Source organism: Penicillium canescens, assembly GCF_028828765.1.
Source record: "Penicillium canescens strain IBT 15451 chromosome Unknown utg000002l_segment0_segment0, whole genome shotgun sequence".
NCBI classification, from domain to species: domain Eukaryota; kingdom Fungi; phylum Ascomycota; class Eurotiomycetes; order Eurotiales; family Aspergillaceae; genus Penicillium; species Penicillium canescens.
Window position 1 is genome coordinate 3,213,321 of NW_026703964.1, and position 27,097 is coordinate 3,240,417.

The 27,097-nt window shown below is 51.6% G+C and overlaps 8 protein-coding genes across 8 annotated transcripts; 3 read left to right on the forward strand and 5 right to left on the reverse strand.

Annotated features, from left to right (window-relative positions):
* Window positions 1–828: 828 nt before the first annotated feature.
* On the forward strand, window positions 829–1,339 carry N7446_002415 (amidase; the record flags this gene model as incomplete). The annotated part of the gene is made up of 3 exons (XM_058511164.1): window positions 829–942; window positions 999–1,120; window positions 1,186–1,339. 3 exons carry the CDS (start codon window positions 829–831, stop codon window positions 1,337–1,339), a joined length of 390 nt encoding a protein of 129 aa, XP_058376700.1.
* Window positions 1,340–2,281: 942 nt separating this feature from the next.
* N7446_002416 (phenylalanine--tRNA ligase subunit alpha) lies at window positions 2,282–3,874 on the reverse strand (the record flags this gene model as incomplete). Its single annotated transcript, XM_058511165.1, has 2 exons — window positions 2,282–2,375; window positions 2,430–3,874. 2 exons carry the CDS (start codon window positions 3,872–3,874, stop codon window positions 2,282–2,284), a joined length of 1,539 nt encoding a protein of 512 aa, XP_058376701.1.
* Window positions 3,875–5,247: 1,373 nt separating this feature from the next.
* Window positions 5,248–9,445, forward strand: tcsC (putative two-component osmosensing histidine kinase (Bos1); the record flags this gene model as incomplete). Its single annotated transcript, XM_058511166.1, has 2 exons — window positions 5,248–9,351; window positions 9,419–9,445. 2 exons carry the CDS (start codon window positions 5,248–5,250, stop codon window positions 9,443–9,445), a joined length of 4,131 nt encoding a protein of 1,376 aa, XP_058376702.1.
* Window positions 9,446–10,787: 1,342 nt separating this feature from the next.
* On the reverse strand, window positions 10,788–17,534 carry N7446_002418 (type I polyketide synthase; the record flags this gene model as incomplete). Its single annotated transcript, XM_058511167.1, has 6 exons — window positions 10,788–12,488; window positions 12,552–13,106; window positions 13,162–13,368; window positions 13,431–16,832; window positions 16,894–17,176; window positions 17,245–17,534. 6 exons carry the CDS (start codon window positions 17,532–17,534, stop codon window positions 10,788–10,790), a joined length of 6,438 nt encoding a protein of 2,145 aa, XP_058376703.1.
* A 384-nt stretch (window positions 17,535–17,918) lies between these two features.
* On the forward strand, window positions 17,919–19,421 carry N7446_002419 (uncharacterized protein; the record flags this gene model as incomplete). The annotated part of the gene is made up of 3 exons (XM_058511168.1): window positions 17,919–18,278; window positions 18,351–18,863; window positions 18,912–19,421. The coding sequence occupies 3 exons, from the start codon at window positions 17,919–17,921 to the stop codon at window positions 19,419–19,421; spliced, it is 1,383 nt and encodes a 460-aa protein (XP_058376704.1).
* Window positions 19,422–20,877: 1,456 nt separating this feature from the next.
* On the reverse strand, window positions 20,878–21,846 carry N7446_002420 (uncharacterized protein; the record flags this gene model as incomplete). Its single annotated transcript, XM_058511169.1, has 1 exon — window positions 20,878–21,846. The coding sequence occupies one exon, from the start codon at window positions 21,844–21,846 to the stop codon at window positions 20,878–20,880; it is 969 nt and encodes a 322-aa protein (XP_058376705.1).
* Window positions 21,847–22,101: 255 nt separating this feature from the next.
* N7446_002421 (flavin-containing monooxygenase) lies at window positions 22,102–24,081 on the reverse strand (the record flags this gene model as incomplete). The annotated part of the gene is made up of 6 exons (XM_058511170.1): window positions 22,102–23,034; window positions 23,091–23,217; window positions 23,269–23,657; window positions 23,718–23,746; window positions 23,817–23,948; window positions 24,024–24,081. The coding sequence occupies 6 exons, from the start codon at window positions 24,079–24,081 to the stop codon at window positions 22,102–22,104; spliced, it is 1,668 nt and encodes a 555-aa protein (XP_058376706.1).
* Window positions 24,082–24,758: 677 nt separating this feature from the next.
* N7446_002422 (multicopper oxidase) lies at window positions 24,759–27,060 on the reverse strand (the record flags this gene model as incomplete). Its single annotated transcript, XM_058511171.1, has 7 exons — window positions 24,759–26,031; window positions 26,082–26,207; window positions 26,273–26,431; window positions 26,485–26,544; window positions 26,596–26,706; window positions 26,756–26,811; window positions 26,866–27,060. The coding sequence occupies 7 exons, from the start codon at window positions 27,058–27,060 to the stop codon at window positions 24,759–24,761; spliced, it is 1,980 nt and encodes a 659-aa protein (XP_058376707.1).
* Between the last annotated feature and the right edge of the window lie 37 nt (window positions 27,061–27,097).

A 27,097-nucleotide genomic window follows, 5' to 3' on the forward strand; every position in this document is an offset into this window, starting at 1 on the left:
GTAGAATTAGCACATCCATGCCGGAAATCACTCATTCGAACCCCGCCTGCTGAAGAGCCACTGTCGCAAAGATCCATGCGCTGGGGCACAGATACGGGTGGGACATCACGTCGTAAACACGTTAGATAATTTACAACTTCCATTTCTCATGGTGTTTGACTCGCCCTCTGCCGTCCTCACCAACGTAGCCCCCAACCCCCTCCCAACTGTTTGAGCCTATGCATTGGATGACATCTGCCACTCCGTGATTTGTTTCTCTCGTGCTTACCTCTTGCTGCACGTTGGTCAGCAACGTACAACTCTTGATTACTTTGACCTAACTGGCTCACTCACTGAGCCTCATGCTAAGAACTAAGATACATCGCAGACTGCAGGCTCCGAAACTTGCCCCAGGCTACGTTGGAACCAACGCGTTTTTCGACCGTCGCTTGTGACAGCCAAATAGGCGCCGAGTTGGTTGTATATCACCTCTATACCTGGCTAGTTCGTCACAGCAGCCTTTGTTGTTTCCTGTTATATCCTTCCTGATTGGGATAGCCCAGCCCTCTGCTGGTGTCCATAAAAAACGCGGTTCCTATATTCAAAGACAAAACCCCCGTTTAATGATTATAGCGTATCTTCCTACCTGTTGCCGGTCAAACAGAAACACTACGTGCTGTACACTTGCCCTACACATCTATACCTAAGTACGAAGAGAATCTGCCCTAAATACCACATATAATGACCCTGAACTGGCTGATGTTTTCATTCGGTTGTATTTATTGTCTAGCATTCATCGTCAACCACTTTCTAGACTGCCAAAACGTGTCTTTGTTCGTTCAGAACAAGATGTCGGCATACATCACCAAGCGAAACCTAGCTGCTATCGTCGACAGTCTTGATCTGTATGGCATTCAGCAGGCTCTCCTAGATCAAGTATTCACTAGCGAAGATCTCGTGGATGTGAGAATATCTCTATACAATTATTGATACACAAAGCACTGGCTCCTTGATCAAAGTTCTACACATCGAGAATCTCCCAGATCAACGACCAACTCCGAGCAGTAACCTGCACACACCCCGATACCAACGCCATTGCCATACAGCGTAACCATGAACGAAGCAATGACCAGACTCTAGGGTATCATAATTTCCCTTTCCCTTACTCCTTCATCACCCTCAAATATAAGATCTAACATCCCCCAGACCCCTCCATAGAATCCTCTTCGTAGTCAAACATACCTTCATCACAACAGAAGAATTGGACACGACAGTAGGCTCACACGCCCTGGTAGGAGTCAAATACAAAACCGAGCCAACGGTCATATCAAAACTCAACTCCGCCAAGCAGGCGCTATAACCCTAGGAAAAACAAACCCGAGCGAATGGGGCACGTCACGACCCACCGATTGCTGAATTAGCTGGCCATCCGTGTTCGGACAAGCCCTAGGCGGTTTCCATGATGAGCAGAATCCGCAGGGGTCTTTGTCTGGTAGTGCCATCGAACACAGATCTCACCAGTGACCTCGGAAGTCTCCCAGCAATCTCATTTCCACTTGGCTTCTTCTGCCCGGAGCTTGCTGTTATTTCTCGAGATGATAGAATTGCGAGTGGTCCAAACGTTCCATGAGTGAGACTATCATATAACGTCCATATCCATACCGGGTCTAGGTAAACTCGCTAACCAAACTAGATTTGGCATAGCTCCTACTGGAAGGCGGTTCAGTGAGGGAAAGCTCATCGTGCTTACGCATTTGGGCAGGCTACTCTCACTGTGGGACGAAATGAGGAGAGGTTACTAGTCAAGCCCGTGTGCTTATAGACGCTAGATGCGAGGAAAAGTGGAGGATGATGATGATGCATTGTGACAGATAGGAGACGCTGCATTTAATGATCTGTTTCCTTTTTGAGAACTGTGATATGTAGTACGCCGTAAGGGGGCCGTCGCAATTCGCGCAGTGGAGATAAGTATCCGGGCTTCTGTATGATCGTCGAATCTGAAACAGATCGACAGTGAAGACTCGCTGAGCGCGAACCGAGGTCGTCTCGAGCGTTCTTTATCGAAGTGGCTGCTATGTACACGCCACTGGCAGAGGAAATCTTCTACGCAGAGGTACCGATAGAGGTACCGACGTGTCCATACAGAGAAACAGGTGCATAATAAACGTTCTTTATTCACATCTTCTCATTGTAGTATGCAATAAGGTTCTTTCCACATAAACTCGTGATTCCTGGTAGGACCTTCAAGACACGACCTAAAAATCTTTCTTTTTGCCTTCTATGAATGTCAAATGCTCCGTGTTTAATCCTTCTCCAGACGGACAGCCGGGTTGGTCTCGATGAAGTTAAGGTCAACCTTGTGACCAAGGAGCTCACGAATGTTGCTGACGGCGTACCTAGTAGATAAATGTTAGAAAATCAACCAATGTAAACATCTGCCGTGGACTTACTTGATCATGGTAGGTCTCTCCAGACTCAGACCCCATCCGTAGACTCTCATATCCTTGGGCAGACCCATGGCCTCCAGCATCTCTGGGCGGAACATACCGCTGTTACCAATCTCAACCCACTTGCCCAGACCTTCATGGTAACCGAAGATTTCCATACTGGGTTCGGTGTAGGGGTTGTAAGCGGGCTTGAAGCGCAGCTGGTGGATGCCCATCTTGGCGAAGAAGACCTCCATGAATCCAATCAGACCACCCAGTGTCAGACCGAAGTCAGCAATGACACCCTCAATCTGGTGGAACTCTGCCAAATGGGTAGCGTCGACGGCCTCATTTCGGAAGACACGATCGATACTGAAATAGCGGACCGGCCGCGGGTTGGCAGCCAACTTGTGCAGCATGTAGGTCGAGATGGAGGTGGTGTGTGTGCGGAGCACCAGGCGTAGCGACTCGTCGGCGTTCCAGGGGTAGCGGTAACCAATGGAGCCGAACTTGCCGTTCTGGTGAACCTCCTTGACGTTGTCCCAGTACTGTTGGTAGTCGAGGGGCTTGTCGGACTTGAGCGACTTGGGGAGGTGGGGGTCGTTGGGAGAGTCCTCGCGAGGACCGTCTGCCTTGAGAGGGTCGGAGATATAGAAGGTATCCTGGAGGTCGCGGGCGGGGTGTTGCTGGGGCACGAAGAGTGCGTCGAAGTTCCAGAAGCCGGTCTCGACGAAGCGGTTGGTTGGCATCTCCTCGAAGCCCATCTCGAAGAAGATGTTCCGGAACTCTTGCCGCACCTTGTTCAGCGGGTGTAGCGTACCGGCCGTAGTTGGGGCACCCTTAGCATTGAAGTTGTAGGGCTTGAACTGCGCGGTCTTCCAGGAGCCGCTTGCGATCATCTCGGGGGTGAGGTCGGTCTCCTCCTTGGGGACCTCGCGGGCGTACTTGGGGCCTTTGCTGAACTTGTAGATGATTTCCTTGCTCATGACAATCAGCTTTCTCCGCTTGAGGTCTGCAATCGCCTTGCCGTCGGCCAAGGTCTTTGTTTTTTGGACAGTGAGCAACTGCTGTTGCGTCTCGTCGACGATTGAGTCTGTGGTGGCCCGCAGCAGATCATTGTCCTTCTTAATCCAGCCACGCTTGAAAGCGTTTCCCTGGCCGACCTTGGCATTGTCCTTGCCCACAATTCCGGGCAACTCGGTGATCTTCAATCCGTCCATGGCGGCCACCACTGCGGCGAAAACTTTGGCTTCATGACTCCCATTGGCGGCAATTTCCTCACCCTCAGCAGTGAGAGTGAGCACGTCGGTAGTGATGGCCTCAAATTCGACCATGTCCCGGGTGCTAAGGCGGTCGAGTGCGCTTTTGACATTGGATGAGGGGATGGAGGGGAAGGCATCGCTCGAGAGGATGGGCGCATCGGACGCGAACAGGGCGTCCAGAACCGGCTTCGTCAAATTGGACGCCATAACAGCCGTATCCTGTAGGATATTTTTGGAGAGAGGTCAGTATTGAATATCAGGCAGTATTTCGCAGAATTATGACTCGGCGGGATAGACTGCGGGAAGCCACACCGACCACTTCTGCCGTTTCACCCCGCCATAACGGTTGGAAATGTTACAAGTTATGTAAGGAGTAACTTATACTTCGATCTTTAACTTGTTTCATTTTGAATACGAGATTATTATTTGAATGATATTCTATATCCCATTCTTCTGGGCTGCCGAACCTGTATATCTAGCACGTGATCTATACTGTGTCTACACACTGAGACCCAATTTCTAACGAGATACACGTGAGTTATAAGTTAAGTCAGTTAACTTCGATATCAAAACGTGAAACAACTTCCAAGGTTCCCACGTGCTCAGCTGAACAAGATGACCAATGCATATCACTAAGCCTAAGCCTCACACACAAATTTCGTTCGAAGTGGAATCGAACTATGGAGTTGGGACCCTAAGAGACAACTTCGTTTACGCATTTCTGACTGGCTTTCCACTAGATCTCAAACCCACCCAATCCCGAGACCTCGTCTATTCTTGAGTTCGACTGCGTGAAATTAGAGTACAGTATTCGGTATTGCGAAGCCTAAGTGAGCCCGGGTGACTGGAGCCACGGCCCTGCGATCGCCATCACAGAGCCGATCATCACGCTTTCGGGTGTTTCTACCTCTTGGGTGAAGCTGATCCAGGAGGTTTTGTGTACAACGTACCCAAGTACCTGGTGCTCGAAACTTTAATAGATAAACGCTCTCTGTCCGTGCCCCCCTGCAGGTAGGAATGCTGTAAATGCTGTAAATGTGGTAAATTCCAGCGAAACCGAGAAAAAAGGCGTTTTTCTCTCTCAATTTGCAGTGTCTTTAGGCAACGAGAGACAGTATAGAACCACTCGGGGGGAAAAAAAGACGGCATCACCGCCCCTTTCGAAATCTTTTCTCTCTTTCCCTCCCCCCTCCCCTACTGGCCATCTTCTCTGCCAAAACCTCCTTTTTTCTCTCCTCTCTCTCTTCCCCCGCAAATCCTGGCTTACATAACCGGGCGCGCTTTTCTTTCCCCCTTCATCCTTTCTCTTTCCTCTATCCCCGATTGACTGGGGTCCTATTAATCCCCATCTGTTTCCTCTTGAATCTCTTGGTTCACCTGATGTCGCCGTAATTTATTTATTTGATCTTCTGTGTCAGGATCCCGACTTTCCGGTGAGTGATACTTATCTAGGCCGATCCGTCTTTCCTCGCCCGTCTATCCAGCCCGATCCCTTGCCTTATCCATGTCGATGTGGTGGATATATATATACAGGATGCTGTTTGTCCCCTGATTTAGCAACTGACAGTTTGCAGGGCACAATGGCCGGCGTGGATGAGACTCTCGTAGCCGCGACGGTCGTGCTTCAGAACCTGGCTCGAGACGAGCCTACCTCCGGCTCCTCCTCACCCCCTTTTGATTTCCAGTTACCCTCCGCCAACGGTACCAAGTCGGCCAAACTCCCCGGAGAATACAGTCCCGCGAAGGCAGCCTTCGAAGCCGAGCTTGAGGCCCTGGTGCGCCGCGTGCACCATCTGGAATTCCAAGCTGTCAGTCACCACAAATTCCCCGACGATCTTCAACAGCAGACGGAGCCTCATGAAACCACTCCGTCTGCTGAAGAACCCAACGAGAAGAATCCTGATTTCTTAAGGACATTTGGGCTCTCTCGCTTGTCGTCCGGTCAAGATTCTGACTCTTTATCTTGCCTTTTACAGCAGCAAAAATCGACCCAACCCGACCACCAACCCAAGGCTTCCCCAGGCCCAGACGAACAGCGCCCACTGGGAGAAATCGACGACGACGAAACCGACGAAGAAGAAGATGCCGGCTCGGGCACCCGTGTCGTACGGGAGGAGGATATTAGCTACCTCCGCAACCACGTCCAAAAACAGGCCGAAGAGATCAGCTCCCAGAAGGATATCATCGCTCAGGTCCGTGACGAGTTGCAAAAGCAGGAAGAGCATACTCGCCGTGCTCTTACCAAGGTTGAGAATGAGGATGTCGTGCTTCTGGAACGTGAACTGCGCAAGCATCAACAGGCCAACGAGGCTTTCCAGAAAGCTCTACGTGAAATCGGCGGCATTATCACTCAAGTCGCCAACGGTGACCTGTCTATGAAGGTCCAAATTCACCCTCTAGAGATGGACCCTGAAATCGCGACTTTCAAACGAACTATCAATACTATGATGGACCAACTGCAAGTCTTCGGTAGCGAAGTGTCTCGTGTGGCACGTGAAGTCGGTACTGAAGGAATACTCGGTGGACAAGCTCAGATCACTGGGGTCCATGGTATCTGGAAAGAACTTACGGAGAACGTCAACATTATGGCCAAGAATCTGACAGATCAAGTGCGAGAAATCGCTGCTGTGACTACTGCTGTGGCGCACGGTGATCTTTCTCAAAAGATCGAGAGCCGCGCCCAAGGTGAAATTCTTGAACTACAACAGACCATCAACACTATGGTGGACCAACTTCGGACATTCGCAACGGAGGTAACTCGAGTCGCCCGTGATGTCGGCACGGAAGGCGTTCTCGGTGGACAAGCCCAGATCGAGGGTGTCCAGGGCATGTGGAACGAACTCACTGTTAATGTCAACGCCATGGCCAACAATCTTACCACGCAAGTGCGAGATATTGCCACTGTTACCAAGGCTGTCGCCAAGGGTGATCTCACACAGAAGGTCCAGGCCAACTGTAAGGGAGAAATTGCTGAACTCAAAAATATTATCAACTCCATGGTGGACCAACTTCGCCAATTCGCACAAGAAGTCACCAAGATCGCGAAGGAAGTCGGGACCGATGGTGTCCTCGGAGGCCAAGCCACCGTGAATGATGTCGAAGGAACATGGAAGGATCTCACAGAAAATGTCAACCGCATGGCCAACAACCTGACCACTCAGGTGCGTGAGATTGCGGATGTTACCACCGCTGTCGCCAAGGGTGACTTGACCAAGAAGGTCACTGCCAATGTCCAAGGAGAAATTCTTGACCTCAAGAGCACCATCAACGGCATGGTGGACCGACTCAACACATTCGCCTTCGAGGTCAGTAAAGTGGCTCGTGAGGTCGGCACAGACGGTACCCTTGGCGGCCAGGCCAAGGTGGATAATGTGGAAGGAAAGTGGAAGGATCTGACCGACAATGTGAACACCATGGCGCAGAATCTGACCTCTCAGGTCCGGAGTATCTCCGACGTCACACAAGCCATTGCCAAGGGTGATCTTAGCAAGAAGATCGAGGTGCATGCTCAAGGAGAGATCCTCACGCTCAAGGTCACCATCAACCACATGGTGGGTCGACTCGCCAAGTTCGCTACCGAGCTGAAGAAGGTCGCCCGAGATGTCGGTGTCGACGGCAAGATGGGTGGTCAGGCCAACGTGGAAGGTATTGCGGGTACCTGGAAGGAGATCACCGAGGACGTCAACACCATGGCCGAAAATCTGACATCCCAAGTGCGTGCCTTTGGTGAAATTACGGATGCCGCTACAGACGGTGACTTCACCAAGCTCATCACGGTCAACGCGTCAGGTGAAATGGACGAGCTCAAGCGAAAGATCAACAAGATGGTGTCCAACCTGCGGGATAGTATCCAGCGTAACACTGCCGCCAGGGAGGCTGCCGAACTTGCCAATCGCACCAAATCAGAGTTCTTGGCCAACATGTCTCACGAGATCAGAACGCCAATGAACGGTATCATCGGTATGACGCAGCTGACATTGGATACGGATGACCTCAAGCCGTACACCCGAGAAATGCTGAACGTTGTGCACAACCTAGCAAACAGTTTGCTCACCATCATTGACGACATTCTGGATATTTCCAAGATTGAAGCCAACCGTATGGTGATTGAAAGCATTCCATTCACCGTTCGCGGTACTGTCTTCAACGCCCTCAAGACATTGGCTGTGAAGGCGAATGAGAAGTTCCTCAGCCTGACATACCAGGTTGACAACACCGTTCCTGACTATGTCATTGGTGATCCGTTCCGTCTGCGCCAAATTATTCTCAACTTGGTTGGCAACGCCATCAAGTTCACCGAGCATGGCGAAGTCAAACTCACCATTCGGAAGTCTGATCGGGAGCAATGTACAACGAACGAGTACGCCTTTGAGTTCTCCGTTTCCGACACAGGTATTGGAATCGAAGAGGACAAACTTGATCTCATCTTCGACACTTTCCAACAAGCCGATGGCTCAACTACCCGCAGGTTCGGTGGTACTGGTCTCGGCCTATCCATTTCCAAGCGTCTCGTGAACTTGATGGGTGGTGACGTATGGGTCACCTCTGAATACGGCCATGGAAGTACCTTCCACTTCACCTGCGTGGTGAAACTGGCGGACCAGTCCTTGAGCGTGATCTCTAACCAGCTGCTGCCCTACAAGAACCACCGAGTGTTGTTCATTGACAAGGGCCAGAACGGAGTTCAGGCTTCCAACATCTTGAAGATGCTGAAGAAGATTGCACTAGAACCCCTGGTTGTGCGAAATGAGGAGCATGTCCCACCACCAGAAATTCAAGATCCTTCGGGCAAGGAATCAGGCCATGCTTACGATGTCATAATTGTGGACTCCGTGGATACCGCCAGGATTCTGCGAACATTCGACGAGTTCAAGTACATCCCTATCGTTCTAGTCTGCCCGTTGGTGTGCGTCAGCTTGAAGTCGGCGTTGGATCTCGGTATCAGCTCTTACATGACCACCCCTTGTCAACCAATCGACCTCGGAAATGGTATGCTGCCGGCATTGGAAGGCCGCTCGACACCGATTACCACTGACAACTCCCGTTCGTTCGACATCCTCCTTGCTGAGGATAACGATGTGAACCAGCAACTCGCAATGAAGATTCTCCAGAAACACAACCACAATGTGTTCGTTGTCGGCAACGGTCTGGAGGCTGTCGAGGCTGTCAAGAAGCGTCGTTATGATGTCATCTTGATGGATGTTCAAATGCCTGTCATGGGTGGATTCGAAGCCACCGGTAAGATTCGTGAATACGAACGCGAGAGTGGGCTCCAACGAACCCCCATTATCGCTCTTACTGCGCACGCCATGTTGGGTGACCGAGAGAAGTGTATTCAGGCCCAGATGGACGAGTATCTGTCCAAGCCGCTCAAGCAAAACCAGATGATGCAAACTATCCTTAAGTGTGCTACCCTTGGTGGCTCGCTGCTGGAGAAGAGCAAGGAGTCGCGGATTTCAAGTAGCGGGGAAATGCATCCCAACTATTCAATGTCCTCCGACAACCAAAACCAGCAGCAACAGCAGCAACCGCAGCAGCGGTCACAAAAGCAGCAGCAACAACCATTGCCACAACCTCCTCGCCCCGCACCGGAAAGCCGGGCTGTAACCACCTCTGGTCCCATCGCCCGGGGGAGTGTTGTCAGTCCCACGGAAGAGAAAGAAGAAGATATGATAGACGAGCGGGTACGTTAGCTGTATGTTCGAACATGAGTGGTTAGGACCAGATTGGCTAATCGTGTTCTCTCCATAGACATTGTTGCGATCAAACAGCAACTGAGTTCGTTTGAATATCACAAGCATTTTTTTCTGCCTCGCAGATTTGCGAGCTGATTTTCGATGTGACCGTTGATACCCTGTCTATATGAGTCTCATCTTTTTAGATCTGTCTGCGTTGATCTATTCCATACCCACCTGCGTCTTGCTTCGTCTCTTGTGATCCATTTTCGTTTGCTTTTCTTTTTTAACACGCCCATCTTTTGCATTCGCTTGCCTTTTATCTTTATCTCATATTCGTTCTTATCCTGTCGGAGATGGTGTTAGGCGCATACTATTCGATACGACTTGGTCTGATCTATAAGGAAGTCCAGTGGCTAACTGAACAAGAGGAGTTTTCGCTTACCAGAGGGGCGCTTTGCTATTTCTTTTCAACTTTGTCCATTCTTGGGATTCTTTCCCATCCAGCCTCTCGCTTTTATTTTTTCTTTCTTTCCGACCCTCAGCATCTCCCTCTTCCTTTCCATTTTTGTATTGTATTTAGTTTTATTTCCCTTTCTTCGTCATATCAAGGGCGGCACAAGAACACCGCTCTATCCTGTGTGGTCTCTTTCCAGTCTGCCATTCTCATATGGTGGCGTATTTCCTCTCTCCTTTCTCTCTTGGGGCTGTTGAACTCTTTTTCGGTGAGGTCAAAATGTCACACATTTTTCTCTTTGCTTTGACCTATGTCTTCTGGGAGATTAAACCATTGCTAGGTTTCTTTGTAAATCAAGGTGAAATGTGGGCTCTTTGCGAGCCCTAACTAAAGCATCAGGGGCCACGTCTTTGCAGAAAATAAGGCTACCCTCATGCCCGTATGTTTTCTAGAAAGCCGCAACAGCATTCGTAAATATGACGCTCCAACGAACCCCCCAGGTGCCATTTTGGAGTTATTCTTGGTCCCTTGTGGGAGTCAACCAGATGGCCCTCGACGGTGTGGCATACCCTCTAGCTTTCACTGTCCATGAGTATAGCCAAGTGACAACCTAGGCTCTTCCCTAGATACTGATAGCAAAACCAACTCTATTTCATGAGCTCTTCTTACGAAATACAGTCATCTCACCCAACGTCACCGCAATCTAACCATACCTGTGCCTCCCGTCCCAACCATTTCCACTTCTCTCACACAGATAATTCCCCCGTTGCTCAATGCCAGATTGCATTCCTTCACTAAAATAACCCGCTCCCATTTGCAGTTGCAAATTTCTCCATAGATAGGTTCCCTCATGAGCTAGGGTTAGTATCATTATCCTAAGGTCAAGATTACCAGATTTCAATAAGGCATACGGTGCATTTCATATAGATTCGGGTACATACAATCATAACAACGTGTATACGACCCCGTCAACGCCAACGCCAAGCGATTAAAAATCAAAGAGACTCGCGAATGAAAGAAGCAAGATTTGGCCCAAACTCCCCCTCATCATCGTAAAATGGTTTGCACCATTCGCCCTCTCAATCCGCAGCGAGCAACCGGGGAAGAGCATCTCCCAGCCATTACCCGAGAAGTCAGTTCTCGCTTCGGTCAGGAACTTCATTCCCTCCGTATCCTCAGGACAAGATGGCGGGCGCGGAATATCCGCACCATCCATAACGCTCTCACAAGCCCAGATCATCGACACGCGTGGCATGGACCCATCCAGCTGTAGTAGTGGAGATGCATGGTACTCGTGCAGGGTGTCGATTGTAGCGTTGAAATGGGGAACCAGCCACTCCGGTGCCTGGGCTGTCTTTCCGTCGCCTGAGCCTCCGAATAGATGGACCTTGTTGCAGTAGTCGTAGAAATGCTGCGGGAGGCGATCAAGCCCTTTCGGTACGGGGCTGTCGATGAGGACTAGGCTGGCGACTGTTTCGTGGAGCTCTTCCATCATAATCTGCGTGGCGTGGTAGGCCAGAATCCCGCCTGCGGACCAGCCGCCGAAGTGGTAGGGGCCGCTTGGTTGGCGGCGACGGATCTCGGCTATGTAGCTCTTTATCAGGTCGTCGATGGTGCAGTCGAATAGGTGGGGCTGCCGGTGGTATGGGGAGTTGAGGCCTACGACCGAGACGCTGGCGTCTACGCGAGGGATCCCTGCGTACGACGTGGCGGAGCCTGCACCATCTGGGAAGAGGAACAGGGTCTTTTCTGTCTTCGAGGGTGTTCCTTGCAAGAGGACGGAGGTGGTTGGTGGCACGGGGGAGCGTGTCGACTTTGTCTTGCTGTCATCATCTGACGGGAAAAAGTTCGAGATCTCGGAGGACGGGGTCTCATTGTTGTCTTCGATTGAGCTCGGCGGCGGAGTGCTCTCATCGCTGCTGGGCTGGTCTGACAGGAACAGGGCTTTAATTTCGCCCACCGTCGGATAGTCAGTAAAGACGGATTCGAGCGCAATGTCCATCTCCAGCTCCTCGGTGAATCGGCTGACGATAATCAGCGACAGCAGCGAGTCAATTCCCATATCAGCAAAGACACATTCGTCCGTCAGCTCGGAAATATTGATTCCACTTTCTTCGGAGATAATGGACAGCGCGGCTGTCCAGCTTGGAGAGCTCGACGCTACCACGGCCTGTGGAAGAGGGATGGCCATGGCATCGAGAGGGTTCACCACATCGGGAATAGGTGTCTGTGCCGTATGGCTGCTTTCATGTTGGCTCAGGAAAGATCGCAAGTCAGCCACAGTCGGATAGGTAATGAAGAACCCTTCGACAGGCACATCCAGAGGCAACTCTTCAAGGAATCGACTCGTGATAACGAGCGAAAGGAGAGAGTCGAGTCCCATATCCGCAAAGACACAACCATCTTCCAGCTCTGCGAGTGCTACGCCGCTCTCCTCTGAGATAATCTGTAGAGCGGACGCCAACAAGGACGATGAATTTTTTGTCAACTGCGGCATCTGTATTGGCGCTGACGGCAAATACTTCTTCTCATCGTGGCTCTTAGAAGCAGGAGCTGGTGTTGGTGCTGCTGGCTTAGGTGCCTGTTTCGCGGCCGATAAAAGTGCCTGTTTCGCAGACGCTATAAGAGCCTTGTCGCCGCTTTCCATAGACAGCACATATCGCAAGACATGTCGTGGAGCTCCTTGGGACTACATCGAGTTAACACTAACTGCTTTTCACCCATAAGCCTCGACGAAAAGAGGGAAACTCACCACAAGTCCCCTGAAGGACGCGACGACCGTATCTCCATCGAGGACGATCATATCACCCTCAAACATGCGACTCTCTCCCTCGACCATCTGTACATACGTAGTGTAGTGTGCATCCGGTCGCAACGGCTCATACAATTGCAGGCCCTTCCATCCATGGTTGACGAAGACTTCCGTGTCGAGGTCAGCGTCGTCATTGCAGTTCATGACAAACCCGCTAGACTGAGCCAGGCCATCGAGGTAAGAGGGATGTGTATGGAACTTTCCTGGGGCTTGCACCTCAGAGAAGCAGACTTTACCGGATGCCTCGAGAGATTGGCTATCAATTACCACTTCCTCGATCGTCCGGTAGTCACGGTGGAATTCCGCCAGGGGACGAATCATCTTATACACCATAGCGCGGTTAAATCGCTGCGTAATGCCAGGTTCTAGGCCATCGCGCATTTCACGCATCCGCTTCTGGATGCCGGTTCGTTTTGCTTCAAGTGCGGCACGACGACTAGGACTTGAGAGCAGAATGGTGCAATGCGAATGCTCGATCGTGGGCTCTCCCTTCGACTGTTACAGAATGAGTACGTTTCGTTAAGGGCAGTAAGCATAATCGGGGACTTACATCCATGGACAAGAATCGACACATGGCGCTGTTAACCTCCCAGTCAACGGCGACTGACGCGCGTAAAAGCTTTGTCTCACTGGGCTTCGCAACGAGGGCCTTATGGATGGTCATATCTGCTATTTCGACTACAGATTCGGCATCGTCACATTGGTGACGGTCGCGTAGATAGTTGCCCAACGTCAGGGCAATATCCGCATATACCGACTAGTAAAGGTTAGCATCAAAAGCAGGAGTGTGTCCCAGGTGATAAACAAAAGAAAACTCACCGGCGTGCAGAGAGGAATTCCATCCACATTGTGGCCTTTCACAATCGGAACCAGGTCCTCGCGGGACAGATCGCATTCCACCACGATAGAATCTTTGGTTTCTTCGACAACCCTGTGGACGGTGGTGGACTCGCCCAGACGAGCGGACTGGATGAGTGGCGGGTCACCCTTACGCAAGGACCAGTCATTCACGTACTGAATCCAGTAGTTTTTCAGATTCCAGTTGTAAGCGGGGAGCCGCAGCACGCGTTGCGCGGCCGGGAAGGGTCGGTGGTACTCGTTCCAGGCAATGTCCAGTCCAGCTCGATACAGGCTCGACATCGCCTCGCCCAGGCTTTGCCAATCGTCGCGGCCCCGTTGCAGGGTGGGCACTGCATGTGCCTGAGATGCCTTCGAGCAGGCCTTGATCAGGCCCGTGACCACTCCATGAGGGCCGATCTCGACGAACTGGGTTCGATCAGTCACAACACCGGCAACCCGCGCAGACTGCATTGCCTGGTAGAAGTTTACCGTCTCCCGACAGTGTCGCTGGAGATATTCCGGTCCAAAGGTTCCATCTGTCTGCACGACATCTCCCACCAATGGTGATAAGACCGGGATGGAGGGTCTGTTGAACACGATCGGTTGAGCAGCTTGGACCAGATCGTCCAAAATGGGCTGCACTTGGGAGGAATGGTATGCGTACGAGACGGGGATTGTCTTGGATCGTACCCCTGATTGCGACAGGGCTTGTTGGAGGGCCTCAATCTGATCGTTAGGCCCTGCCAGAACCGTTTCCTCAGGCGCATTGATGCACGCGATTTCATATTCTATATCAACCAGGGCCGACTGGATGGTATCCACGGAAGCCCGTACCACCAACATGCTGTGTGTATGTAGGGTGCAGTGTTCCTCGAGGAGCTGTGCCCGCTTACCCACCAGGAACACTGTATCAGCGTCCGACAGAACGCCCGCAACATTCAAGGCAGCATACTCGCCTAGGCTGTGACCGACCACGGCATCAGGAACAATTCCCAGTGACGCCCACAGCTGGGCTAAGGCAATCTGGAGACAAACACTAGCCAGCTGCGCAGTCATGGGCGAGAACCGCTTGAGGTCAGCGCCAGAATCGTCCTCAATGAATGGCAGGAAACTGTCAAAGCCCAGTGACTGGGCGATGCGGTCAAGCTGCTGCAGGCTGGCACGGAAGGGCGGTAGCGAGCCGCACAGCTGGCGGGCCATTCCCACGAATTGGGTTCCTTGTCCGGTGAATGCAAGAACCACCTTTGGTGCTACAGAAGGTCGATTGGCTCCGTCGCCGCGTGCCAGTGCAGATCTAAGCTGCTGCTGGATACCGGCGGCATTGAAGCCCTGCACAATGACGCGATGGGGATGATGCATGCGACGGGCAGTCGTCGTGTACGAGAGACACGGTAAGGAGAGGTCCTCTCCGGCGGCTTCTATGTAGCCCAGAAGTGAGTTGACATTCGCTTCAAGGGACGAGGCACATTTGGCTGAGACGGCCAGGAGGTGGCATGTTCGGGGATCTTCCGCCTCTTCAGTCTCTGGAATCGACGGCGCGTCTTCCAATAACAGCGCGGTATTACCCCCGGCAGCACTAAAGTTATTCAGCAGTACGCGACGGGGCTCGCCATGCTGCGAAGTCCATGGTGTGGGGGTCTTGGCGATGTGGACATTGCGATCCTCTAAATCGGTCGGGAACTTGCGATTGATTCGGGTTTTAATGCCGCAGTGTGGAGCGATGGCATTGTGTTCCATCATCAGCATGACCTTGATCAGACTCGATACTCCCGAGGCGGCCTCTCCGTGACCAATATTGGCCTTGGCCGAACCCAGATACAGCGGCTGATCATGAGTACGATAGGGAACAGAAGGTGGAGCCAAAGTCGTCAAGACCGAGTTCATCTCCCCTGCATCCCCGGCTTGTGTTCCCGTGCCATGCATCTCGGCATAGCTGATGCTGTAAGGCGACACTCCGGCGGTGCGAAGCAGATTGTGGATGAGGTCCTGCTGCGCACCGGAATGCGGACGGGTGATGGACTCGGCCTCTGCGGAGTGGTTGGTGCCTGCGCTCAAGATGACGCCGCAGATGGGATCGCGGTCGGCCAGGGCGTCGTCGAGGCGTTTCAGGATGACGGTACCAACACCCTCGCCACGGCAGTACCCATCAGCGCTGTCATCAAACGTCTTGCAGTTGCCCGTCCGCGACAGAAAGTGACCACGGTCCAGCCCGGCCGTAAAGTCGGGGTTGGTGAGAATGTTGGTGCCGCCAGCGATGGCCGTGTCAACCTCGCCGCGCCACAGCGCATTGCAAGCGAGATGGATGGCCGCCAGACTGGACGAACACGCCGTGTCGACCGCGTAGCTAGGGCCACTGAACTTGAAGCAGTAGTTCAGGCGGCCCGGGATAAATGCGCGGTTGCCGCCGGGAATAAAGTAGGTGTCAATGTTTTGCGCGGTGTTGGTCTCCATCCAGTCGTTAGACGTGACACCGTACCAAACACCAACGCGGTCCTTGGCCGTGGACGTAGTCGCGTTGGGCACCATGCCCGCACGCTCCATGGCTTCGTACGCCGTCATCAGGGCGATGCGCTGCGCCGGGTCAACTTGGGGCGCCTCACGTGGCGATAGATTGAAGAAGCGAGCATCAAACGCTGCCGGATTCTGCAACCAACATCCAAACGGTGTGGCACTCGTATTCTTCCTCGCCTGTCCCGGCTTAGCGACATGGGTTCGTGCGTCCCAGTGCAAAGCCGGCACGACCTCGTGCACGTCAAGCCCCCGGATGAGCAGATCCCAAAACTCCTCGTTGCACTCGGCATGAGGGTATCGACCGGAATACCCAATGATAGCAATCTTGGACCAGTCAGCTTGCCCCGAGCGTACTGGTGTCGGACCAAGACTAGGGGAAGGTTGATGCCGGGTGTAACTGGTGGCTGATTCGATCGCCTCAGCCAGTCGAGGCCCGGCGGTTCTTCCAAAAGACTGGACGTGAAACTGGGGGGCATCAGGGGTATCAAGTCCGGGGAGAGCCGCGATCATTCCATTGACAAGGCTCTGCCAACGCAAGGTCTCCAAGAGGATCTGGGCCAGAGCCGATTCGAATCGGGAGCGCACACCCGTGCCCTGGACTGGCCGGCCACTCGTACTAGAGATGAACGGAATATCGCTTGAGGGTATCGTATCTCCAGTGGAGAAAATGCCTTCCAGGATAGCATCAAAGTCGGCCGAGGCGAAGTGGAAAGCGGAATGATAGGGAGCAAAGATGGGGATAGTCCGCGGGAAAAGGGTAGCAAACTCGGGGGACTTTTGCAGGCTGGATAGGCTGGTAGGCGGCCCACTGATAGTCACAGCGTGTGACAGATAAGCACTGATATAGGGCCGAGTGTGCGAAGGCAGATGCTGACCGTTGTCAGCGTTTCTATATCACTCCTGCATGAATCGGGAAAGTCCAATCACCAACCTGGGTTTCTGTGAATCGATCAATGCGATGCAAAATGTCGTCCGGTGATCGTGTGGCAACCACTAGAGACCATGGCTCCGTGGAAGATTGATCAATGGCCCGTCCAACTCGCGAGACGTGCAGTCCTGTCCGGAAGGCCACCTGAATGGTCTGCGTCCCCAGATCAAGCAACTGGGAGATCGACTGGCAACTACTCACGGCCGCAGCGGATAGAGACCCAAGACACAGGCCGCCGATGATGGTATTTAAAGGGCTGATATAAGTGTTGGTGATGCTTTGAGCTCTGCAGGGAAGGCATTGTTAGAATGATATGTACTACCCTCACTAGTAGTGGCAAGAGGAGGAACTTACTCGATAAACTGGGCCAGCTGGTTTATGCAAGTCAGGGCGCTATCAATGGCTGGGTAGGGTTTCTGCTGACGGCTCCTCCAATCCAGGATGCTGGCCACCGTGGTAAAATTGGGGTATTGCTGGCGGTCCTGAAGTGGCAGGGAGCCGATCTCTGCTCGCAGCCCGCGTATGGCATTATTAAGGAAGGATTCTAAGAGAGGAGGAGATTGATTGGGGGAGAGAAGACGCCGGAGCGACAAGAAGTCGTCGGTTTGGTCTCCGAACAAGATGATCTGCTGAACGCGTGCCATAGTGGTATCTTTATTTCAAGATCTTTGACAGATGTAATTATACGTTCCATTCCGTTTTCCTTTCATGGGCCTTGTTGTGCCCTTTTAAAATGAAAGGTCTTTATCAAATATCACAAACTGCCATATGAGTGCATGTCCCGAGACGCATGCAAGCGCATGCAATGACAGTACGATCCGATCGGGTCAGCATAGATGTACATCGGGAAAGCCATCTGCGAGACCTATAGGGAACGACAGAAGATGATCGGGTCAGATCTGGTCAATCGGAACTGCGATGTGCTGACCGAACTGCCGCTAATCGAAGCCCGGTCTGGCTCCGAACTTCATCCATGATGTGGGTTTTGAAAAGAAAGCATTGCCTGTGGCAAATGAGCCTTTGTAAACATGATCTCTTACCTGTATAGTCTCTTTGCTCGTGCCATGTCTCCATTGATCCACAACGGTCTTCCCTCCCCGGTATCCCAAGAGGGTTCGGAAGAGATTAAGACAGGGCTTGCTGTCAAGAAGGAGCTCTTGAACGAGATAGCGAATTCCATTTCGACCAATGCTCAGGTCTTGAGCACCTTCTTGCACTCTGAAGGTCATCCTATTCCGTCTTTCGAGCGCGATGCTGCCCCTAAGACTTTGCCAGCCTCAGCCCCAGGCGAAATCCAGGCGGCACGCGAGGCGCTGTTGGACGCATCGATGAAGATGTTCCAGTTAGCATCCGGCCCTAGCGAGTACCTGCCCAACCTGGCAGTGCATGTACGTTGGCCTTTGTCCTCAATAAGTGAAATTAATCACATCTCACATCAATGACTAACCGTGTTATCATAGTACCAACATCTGTCATGTCTGCACTGGCTGGTTCATTTCGGCATCCTTTCACGGGTCCCCCTCGTCGGATCTATTTCCTATGCCTCGCTAGCGGCGGATGCAGGTGTCCCAGAGCGGACACTGAAGGCAGTGGCGCGCATGGCAATGACAAGTCATATCTTGCACGAGCCTCAACCGGGAAGCATCGCGCACTCGGCGACATCGGCACAGTTCGTGACCAACCAGAGTATGAACGACTGGGCCGAGTTCATGTGTGAGGCGTCAGTACCAGCCGCGTTGCATCTTGTGGCCGCCACGAAAAGATGGCCCAATAGCCAGGCACGCACGGAGACGGCCTATAACGTTGCCTTTGACACGGAACTGCCTTTTTTCGATCACTTGGCGACGTTGCCCGATCGGACCCGGCAATTTGCGGGTTATATGAAAAACGTGACCAGCAGCGAGGGCACCAAACTGGACCATTTGCTAACTGGGTTCGACTGGGCGGGACTCGGACCGGCGAAGATTGTGGATGTAGGCTTCTTTCCCCGGGTAGATGACTGAACACTGACGAATAAACAGGTCGGAGGTTCATCAGGCAACGCAGGCACAGCGCTCGCAAAAGCCTTCCCGGGACTTGATGTGACCGTTCAGGATCTCCTTGAGAATGTTAACGAAGGGGCCGCCACGCTGCGTCCCGATCTGGCGTCGCGCGTCCACTTCCAGGCCCATGATTTCTTCCAGCCGCAACCGGTCATTGGGGCCGACATCTACCTGCTGCGCATGATTCTGCACGACTGGGCCACCCCAGATGCTGTGCGCATCCTGAAGCAGCTGATCGTCGCGCTGCGTCCCGGGTCGCGTATCCTTATCATGGACTCTGTCTTGCCGCGTCCAGGGTCCGTGGCCTCGACAAAGGAGCGACTCCTCCGCGTTCGCGACATGACCATGCTGCAAGTTTTCAATAGCTGTGAAAGGGATCTAGATGATTGGACGCATATGTTGAGTCTTGCGGATGAGCGGTTGCGGCTGGTGGACGTAGCCCAGCCTAGGGGGAGTGTCATGTCGATCCTTACTGTTGGTCTTGACTGATTATTCGAAGGTGCTTTGTACCTGTCTTTCCTCTAATTTAAGCAATGAATAGTAGTGGGTGGATACAGTACTTCCCGAAACTGGTGTCACCACCCACAACTATTCGATCATTTCTTGAACCCCAATGCCAAGATATACTACACCTTATTGGGGACTCAAATATTAATATTCCTGTAAGATTACTTATACAGTATTTAAAGATACCTAAATTCACGTATCGTCACTGTTTAGGGTAGGTATTATAGCTGGTACTTTCTACATAACTTAGAGTTTGAGGAAGAATCGAAGAGTGTAAGTGGTGATACCAGTATCGAGAAGTACTGTATGCATATTCTATATGATTTTCTTATAATATTGAGTCCGCATGTCGTCAAGTAAGATTGTCAACCTGAGGCATCAACGATATTCCACGGTGTATATTTCGTACAATAACTTTCCTTCTCTCGCCGTAGGACAGTCCTCTATAAATCACTCTCTAATATTAGCATTTAACTAGTACTACCTTATTAAATCTATACTCAATACCTTTTGTAATAATCCGAGCGATTTTAATGCTTCCTTACTAGTTAAATATATGATACAGTACCAGTGATAGCCATAGTACTGAGGGTAACAACCACTAAAGTATAGGCGTCCATATTCGAGGGCGGGGGACAGAATAGTTAAAAGGAGAATGTACTAAACCGAATACTATAGAATCCAGGTATATAAAGATGAAGACACAATAGCAAAACAAGGTTCCTCTAGACCTGTGCCCTGCTGAAAATTAAGGCGGAGGCATTGTGCCCTGAGGTCACCAACGATAGATGGCATATAACTTGATTCAATGCGCTCTTTCCCACCGAGTAACCAAGTAGTTTACTAGACTCAGCGATGTTGTTCTACAGCGGTTTCGGCCTGTCGAAATGGTGTCGAAGTACTTTCTTTTTCCTTCTCTTATTTCGCAAATCTATACCGGCAACCATTGAGGCGGAGGAACGCATGGTGAACAATCAAGCAATACTACTACATGATCTCATGACTCCGACATGAATTCAATCAAGACTTGGATTATAGTTGGGGGAAGGCTCGGGGTTGAGATCGGGAAGTATTACGAGGCCCGACAAAAGCCTTAATCTATGATGACCCGATCAAACATCGGGGATGCACCATGCAGAACAATTGAGACGATCATTCATATTATCTCCCGAAGAGCAGCTAAGCCTGATGGAAATCCTCCCCGTACACAATCACGCTCATCTTCTCTACCATCAATGTCTTCGCCTTAGCCTTGTACACCAACACGCTTGGTACTCGCCACCCCCGAGTTCCCCGACGCCCCCATTTCTCCCCACGGCAACAAACTGCGTTAGTGAGATTTTTTGCTGATAGGTTCTCGTCCGACGACCAAACAGACTCTCCCACCACGACTGACTCTGACGGGATGCATCGGGGTTCATCGCCAAATGGTCGTCCCTTAAACTATCAGCGAGGGGCCGAACGGGCTCGATGGCGTCGAAGAAGCTCCCATTAGTGAAAGAAGTAACTGATCCCAAGGAGTAGACCCCACTGTGTCTTCGACACGTAGGCTAAACCTGTCGGTCTTGACGTAGCCCTTGGCATCGAGCCACGCCGACGGCAAGAATGCAGTATTGGGGATGCTGCCCGTCGCATCAATGTAGACATCAACTGCTCGGGTGGAGTAATCGCTTAGCGTTATCTCCCAAGAGGATTGACCCTCCTGCTGTACTGCTGATGTGACGCGAACTGCATGGTTGACTGTGACCCCCAATTGCGCAAGCATGTGCTCGGCTGTCGCAGAGCTTCCGGGGCTGGCATGGGAAAGCAGGCGATCATTCCCCGATAGCAGGGTGATGGATTTCTTTGGGCCGGGCCAGTAATCGCTCATCGCCCCGAGCTCCCCTGCCGTTTCAACGCCCGTCGGCCCTCCACCCGCCACCAGGATCGATTCAGCGTCGCGTAAGCGATTCTGCATCTGTCCGAGCGCGTGCTGGGTCTGGGTGTGCGGGCCTGTTAGGGAGAACAAGGGACTGTGAGAGGTCGTTCCCGTCGTAATGACAAGGGAAAGATATTCCACTGGGACGATCTCGTTGGTCTTCGGCGATCGAACATGAAGAATTCGAGCCTTCTCATTGAGGTGAGTTGCCTCTGCCTGGAGAAAGGTAAATCGTGATGCGGGATACTCCTGGAATCCATCTGCGATTGCATCAAAGGGTGTGGGGGCTTGGTTCGTGTCCACCAAGGCTCGTGGCGCGGCCACTTTCCAGTAGAAGTGCGATGACGGTGAAACCAGGGTGAGATGGTATGATTCCCCAAGACGTTCAGTCAAAGCTGGCAGAGTGTGTCGTAGCAGATAGTGTGCCAGAGAGATTCCTGCAACTCCTCCGCCCACAATGACGACTTTTCGAGGTCCTGTTTCGGCCATAGCAAATAGATCTTAGTCAATATAGATTTGTCAGGTGTCTTTTCTGTGTTGCGTTGCCATCGTTGGATTCCTGTATTATTTATATATTTTACTCAACGAGACGGAGGGAAACCCCGATTCCCGACTGAGAAGCCCGACAGGAATAACATGGTGATGAGTATAATGAATTGGGAAAAGGTAAATTTGTAAATGCAAATCACGGTATATCTCAATTGGCCAACGCTACATCAAAGAAAAAATAAGCCCTCCGAACCGCTACTGCCACTTCTTGGTCTTGTTCTTGAGGCGCAATTCCTCGTTGACTTTCAAGATAGCCTTCTCGGCGCCCTCCCATTGCTTGCGTTTCCCCTCAAACAACCGGTAATGGAAAGGCAAGAGCAGACCATCCATGAGCAAGTTACAGAGCGGACGATTTGACAGCCAGAAATACCACCCTTGAATCCCATACCCAAGGTTCTCCTTCATGCCCAGTCCCGCAGTCTCCTCGACCCAATCCAGCCAGTCCGCCCCCTTGACGAGACCCGGCGTCACAGCTCCTTTAGTGGCCAGGTCAGCGAGCCACTGATGTTGCTTGTCGACGGCCTTGATCATCTCCTCGCGTGGCGGAAGAGGCGAACGCCCCGACCAAACCTGTCCTAGTGCCATTGTGGCCAGATCGAACATGAGAAAGGCCGGGTTCATAAATGACAGATTACCCATAAAAGCCAACGAATCTGGATGCTCGAGTGAAAGCAGATTTTGATATAACCGCGGAATCTTCCGTCCGTTCGCACTGCGGATATCGGAGCCCCGGTAGATTGTGGGATCGCTCTTCCCCAAGATCGAGTAGTCGACCGTGTACCCGGTGCACCAGATAATGGCGTCCACATCGGCAATCGTTCCGTCGGTGAACTCGACTCGTTGGGAATCGAGGATTTGTTGGATGGGTGGCTTGGAGGTGATCTGTTCACGGGACAGATAATCGACCAAGTAATCGCTGATGATGGGACGCGCCTGGTTCACCGACGGCGCTGGATCAAATCCCCATTCTGGATTTAGATCGTAGAGCCGGTCCCGGAGACCAAGGATTACCTTGTTCATGAGCTTGGTCCAGATACCCGGTGCGTAGCGAGACAGTTGCTCGAGGAAAACTCCTTTGCGATAGGTCCGGATGTGGTCCACGGGCTTGTTGTCCACCCATCGGGGGAGCTGCGGATCATTAGATATTGGAAAGTCTTCAAGGGATCAGTGAATGCCTATCTTACTACAATGCTTCCATTTCGATGGGACAAATAAACCTTCTCTGCCGTCCCTGCGAGCTCACATGCCACGTCCGCCGCGGTATTTCCAAAGCCGACAACAAGTACTCGTTTGCCGGTCCAGTCGTCCGGTCTGTCTTGTCAGTACTCAAAACAACATCGCAATAATTTAGAAAGATCATACCTTTTGAACCCGATAGAGTGCACTGCCTCGCCTCCAAACAGTTCAAATCCCGGAACAGAGGGGATGTTAGGGGTCTGGTCCGGTCCCATCGAGTAGACAACCTTGTCGAAGTACTGAACGGTCTTCGGCTCTGTCTCAGTGGACGTCTCAATCTCCCACAGGGCCATATCTGGATTCCACTCGGCACGATGCACGGTCGTGCTTAGACGTGCTCGCGGTAGAATACCAAAGTGCTCAGCATACGACACAAGATAGCGATGCATCTCTGCCGCTGGCGGGAAATCCGGTGTCTCTGTCGCATAATTAACGTCCGTAATTGCGTAGTCTGCCACATAAACAGGCTCCTTGTCAAACGTACCATCTGGAAACGGAAAATCCGTAAAACACCCCTGGCACATTCGTGTGGTCAGCTCATAACTTGACATGGACTTTTATCAAACTCGACCTACCCTATGTTTCGATCCATTTGCCACAGTGCCTATAAATTAATTTTTTTCAGTAAGCTTCTGTGACTCCAAGCAATCCGAGTAAACATGGGAATAACGCACTGGGCAGCACGGAAATCGCGTCCTTGTTCTCATTGTAGTTCCATAAACCTCCAACATACGGGTGTTTGTCGAAGCCCACGACATCAAAGCCTACTTCTAGTAAATTCTTCATGGCAACCAGTCCTAGGGCCCCTTTATTCAGACAGAGGCGGTCATTAGATTAGACAGGTTCATGATGGGTCCATGTCTACCTTCATATTGACTTACCTAGCCCAATAACCGCCACTGAAGGAGACTTGTCATCCGTTGAAATCTGTTCTGTCATCTTGACCCCGTAGCTAGTAGATTACCCGGGGCGTATTCCAAAAATGGGGAATGCAGGAAGGTTTACTGAGCACATACGGGATCAAGAGCATAGAAATCGCGAGGCCACCGGCTCGGCGTTTTTATGTCTTCGATGAAATACAAATCAACCGGAGAATTAACGTTAGGGTCTTAATCATCACCGATCTCTAGTGGGTTGACATGGTTCATTCATTCGGGGCTCTGTATTGGGGGTAAGATCGGCTCTCGGGGGTCGGGCTGCATGTCGGGTGGCTGTTCGGGGAAGGGATTGGGCCAAATAAGCTGCAATCTGCGTCTGTGACCAAATGTGGCAAGCAAAGTCACGTCTGACAATTTTGTGAGAGACTAGGTTAGTGTCGCGAAGTCCTCACCTGTCGCATCCAAGGAACGGGAGCATTGGGGTCGTGAGGATATCTTGGGTGAATTGTAGTTATCCAAAAGAGAATCAATTAGGAACCAGATACTAAGTCGCTGTGGATTCAATATGGGGGTTCAAGGATGCATGAAACTCTTTCTTTTCTGAGTTTCATGTTACAGTAATGTTTTGAAGATGTAATTGAAGTCATTAATTCCTCGAATTCATGCCACAACGCAGATAGTTTGAAAACAAAATTTGGAGGGAACATTCTAATATAAATGCTCCAGCATACAGCGTTGCTATCCAGTAGATTTGATGGTTTCGAGAAACCCAATCATCTTCCGCAATACCGAGTTCCAAACTTTCGAATACCGATACGCTTCGACCATGTCTATCCCCGCCTGTTCCATGGCCTCTTCTACATCCCCAGAAACATCTAGTTTCGCCCCAGGCGAGGGGAGGTATATTCCCGGTCGTGGGGCAGGCTGGCCAGGCACCAGACCCTTTTGCTGGGGCGCATACTCTGGTGGAATTTCCGGCCATGCATCAACACCATCCAACAAGGCAACCGCCATACCTCCTGCTAGGTGCGTCTCAATATGACAATGGAAGAGCCATGGACCGGGATTGATGGAATGGTATCGCAACACGAGCCAGGAAGGACCATCAAACGAAGTGACGAATGTATCGCGGTAGTTAGGGTTCTTAAGGTTGAACCGATGCGGCTCGGCGGCCATCGCTTCGTCTACCGAAGTATAGTTCCAGATACCCTCTCCCGCGCCAACTTGCCACATCTTCCCCGTGTGTTTGTGCATCATGTGCGGGAACTCCTGCGGCTGGCCTGGCTGCGAGCCCACCTGGACAATGAGATCGACCCACGATCCATTCCGAGTGCGGATGATGAGGCCTTTGTCCTGGGCGTCTGGTTGCTCGGTGTCGTAGAGGAGAGGCGTGTATGCACTGCGGTCTTCTTGCCACATTCCACCACCACTGAGCGTGTACTGCCAGGGACTCATCCACCGGTGAGTATGAAGGACGAAATGCTCGTCTGATTGAGTGGCTGGCTGGAGCGGAGGGAAAGGCGGCAGATGGTCGCGATCGAGTGTTACCACGGCTGTGGTATTCTGTCCCCCATAGTTAATGACTCCGCGGCTATCAGAGCTAATACCTGGGCTGCCCGCATAGCGCAATGTGGCAAAGGAGGAGATGATCTGGGTCAGTCCACTATCGGCTATGCGTATCGTATAGTCTTTGGGCCTCTTATCTAACTGGATCATGACCGCGTATCGCTCGCCGGCATACATCTTGACCGTGTCGACCTTTCGTGGCTCGATGCGGTGCCCATCCACCTCGTAGACCCACATGGGATGCTCGTCAATCGAGAAGATAGTCGTTTTAAAGGTAGCGGCACCGATGAAGTTGAGACTTGCCCATTTTGATGTTGCGTCTACGTGGATCACTTCTTGGTCACCCGTGGCAGGAACACAGCCTTTTTGAAGGTGCAACGGAATCGTCTCTGGTCTTCCTTGGGCAAGATAGGGGCCTTCGGTAGATTTCATGAATGGGAAACACCTAAAATTGTTAGGATGACTATCGCAAAGACCCAATGGGGAGTGACTTACCCTTTGTCGTTGACATGGCCAGGATACAGTGCCCATTTCATATAAGTACTGGTGTGGTTGACCAGATATTCCTCTCCGGGGCAATAAATGCTACCCTTGCCATTGATTAAAATGCTATCCACACAGCTGCATCAATGGTTAGTTCTCGACTCGTGTATCGGAATTTGGGCAATAAATACAAAATCGTGTACCCGGATGCCTCCTCGGCTTCCATATAATTCCAGGATTTGACATGCGTCCAGTCTGATACGAGCACCGGATTGGGGTTGCTGGCCGCCTTGGCCATTGCTTGAATGTGGGACTTGTCATTGGAGATCAGGCTCCATGGAGCTGGAGTGCCTGGATTCGGTCTACTCCAAGTTTAGCATGGGGTCATGGCCGTTTTCCTGTTTCGGGTATGCACCGGATAAAGATCCCACCATACAACCCATCTAATAAAGTTGTTCGTGAATGAGCGTGGTACCTGCAGCCGTTAGTAGAGGATAACGAATTGTAACTTCGTATTGTGTCTCACCAATGAGTGCCACTGGGACTGGCTTTGAAACGATAGATGAACATTTCATCGGGCTCGATGGGCAGCTGCGTCGCACCAGGCGCGCCATCAGACCAAGGTGTGCCTTGCATCCTGACAAACTATCAGTGAAAAATCTGAATTTATGAAAGGAATGACTTACATCAGTCCATGCCAATGGATGCTCGAGTTGAACGGCATTCGGTTGTGAACTATGACCTAGAGTTTGAGTGTGTTACTAGATGACGAAGAGCAAAGTATTGTTCGATTTACCTCGATGTCGTCGTCCTCATCCCACAGAAAATACGGGCCGGGAAACCCATCGTTCATTTTGATCATCTCCCTGACGTGCCCATTTGGAGCCCCCAGATCCCATGTCAGTGTGATCTCTTCACGGACAAGCTTTGCGGCAATGAGGCCAGGCAGCAAGACTGCGCACAACGCCCTCCAACTGGCGCGATGAGCCATTATGATTGTTACATGCGTCAACAAACAAATGAAAAAG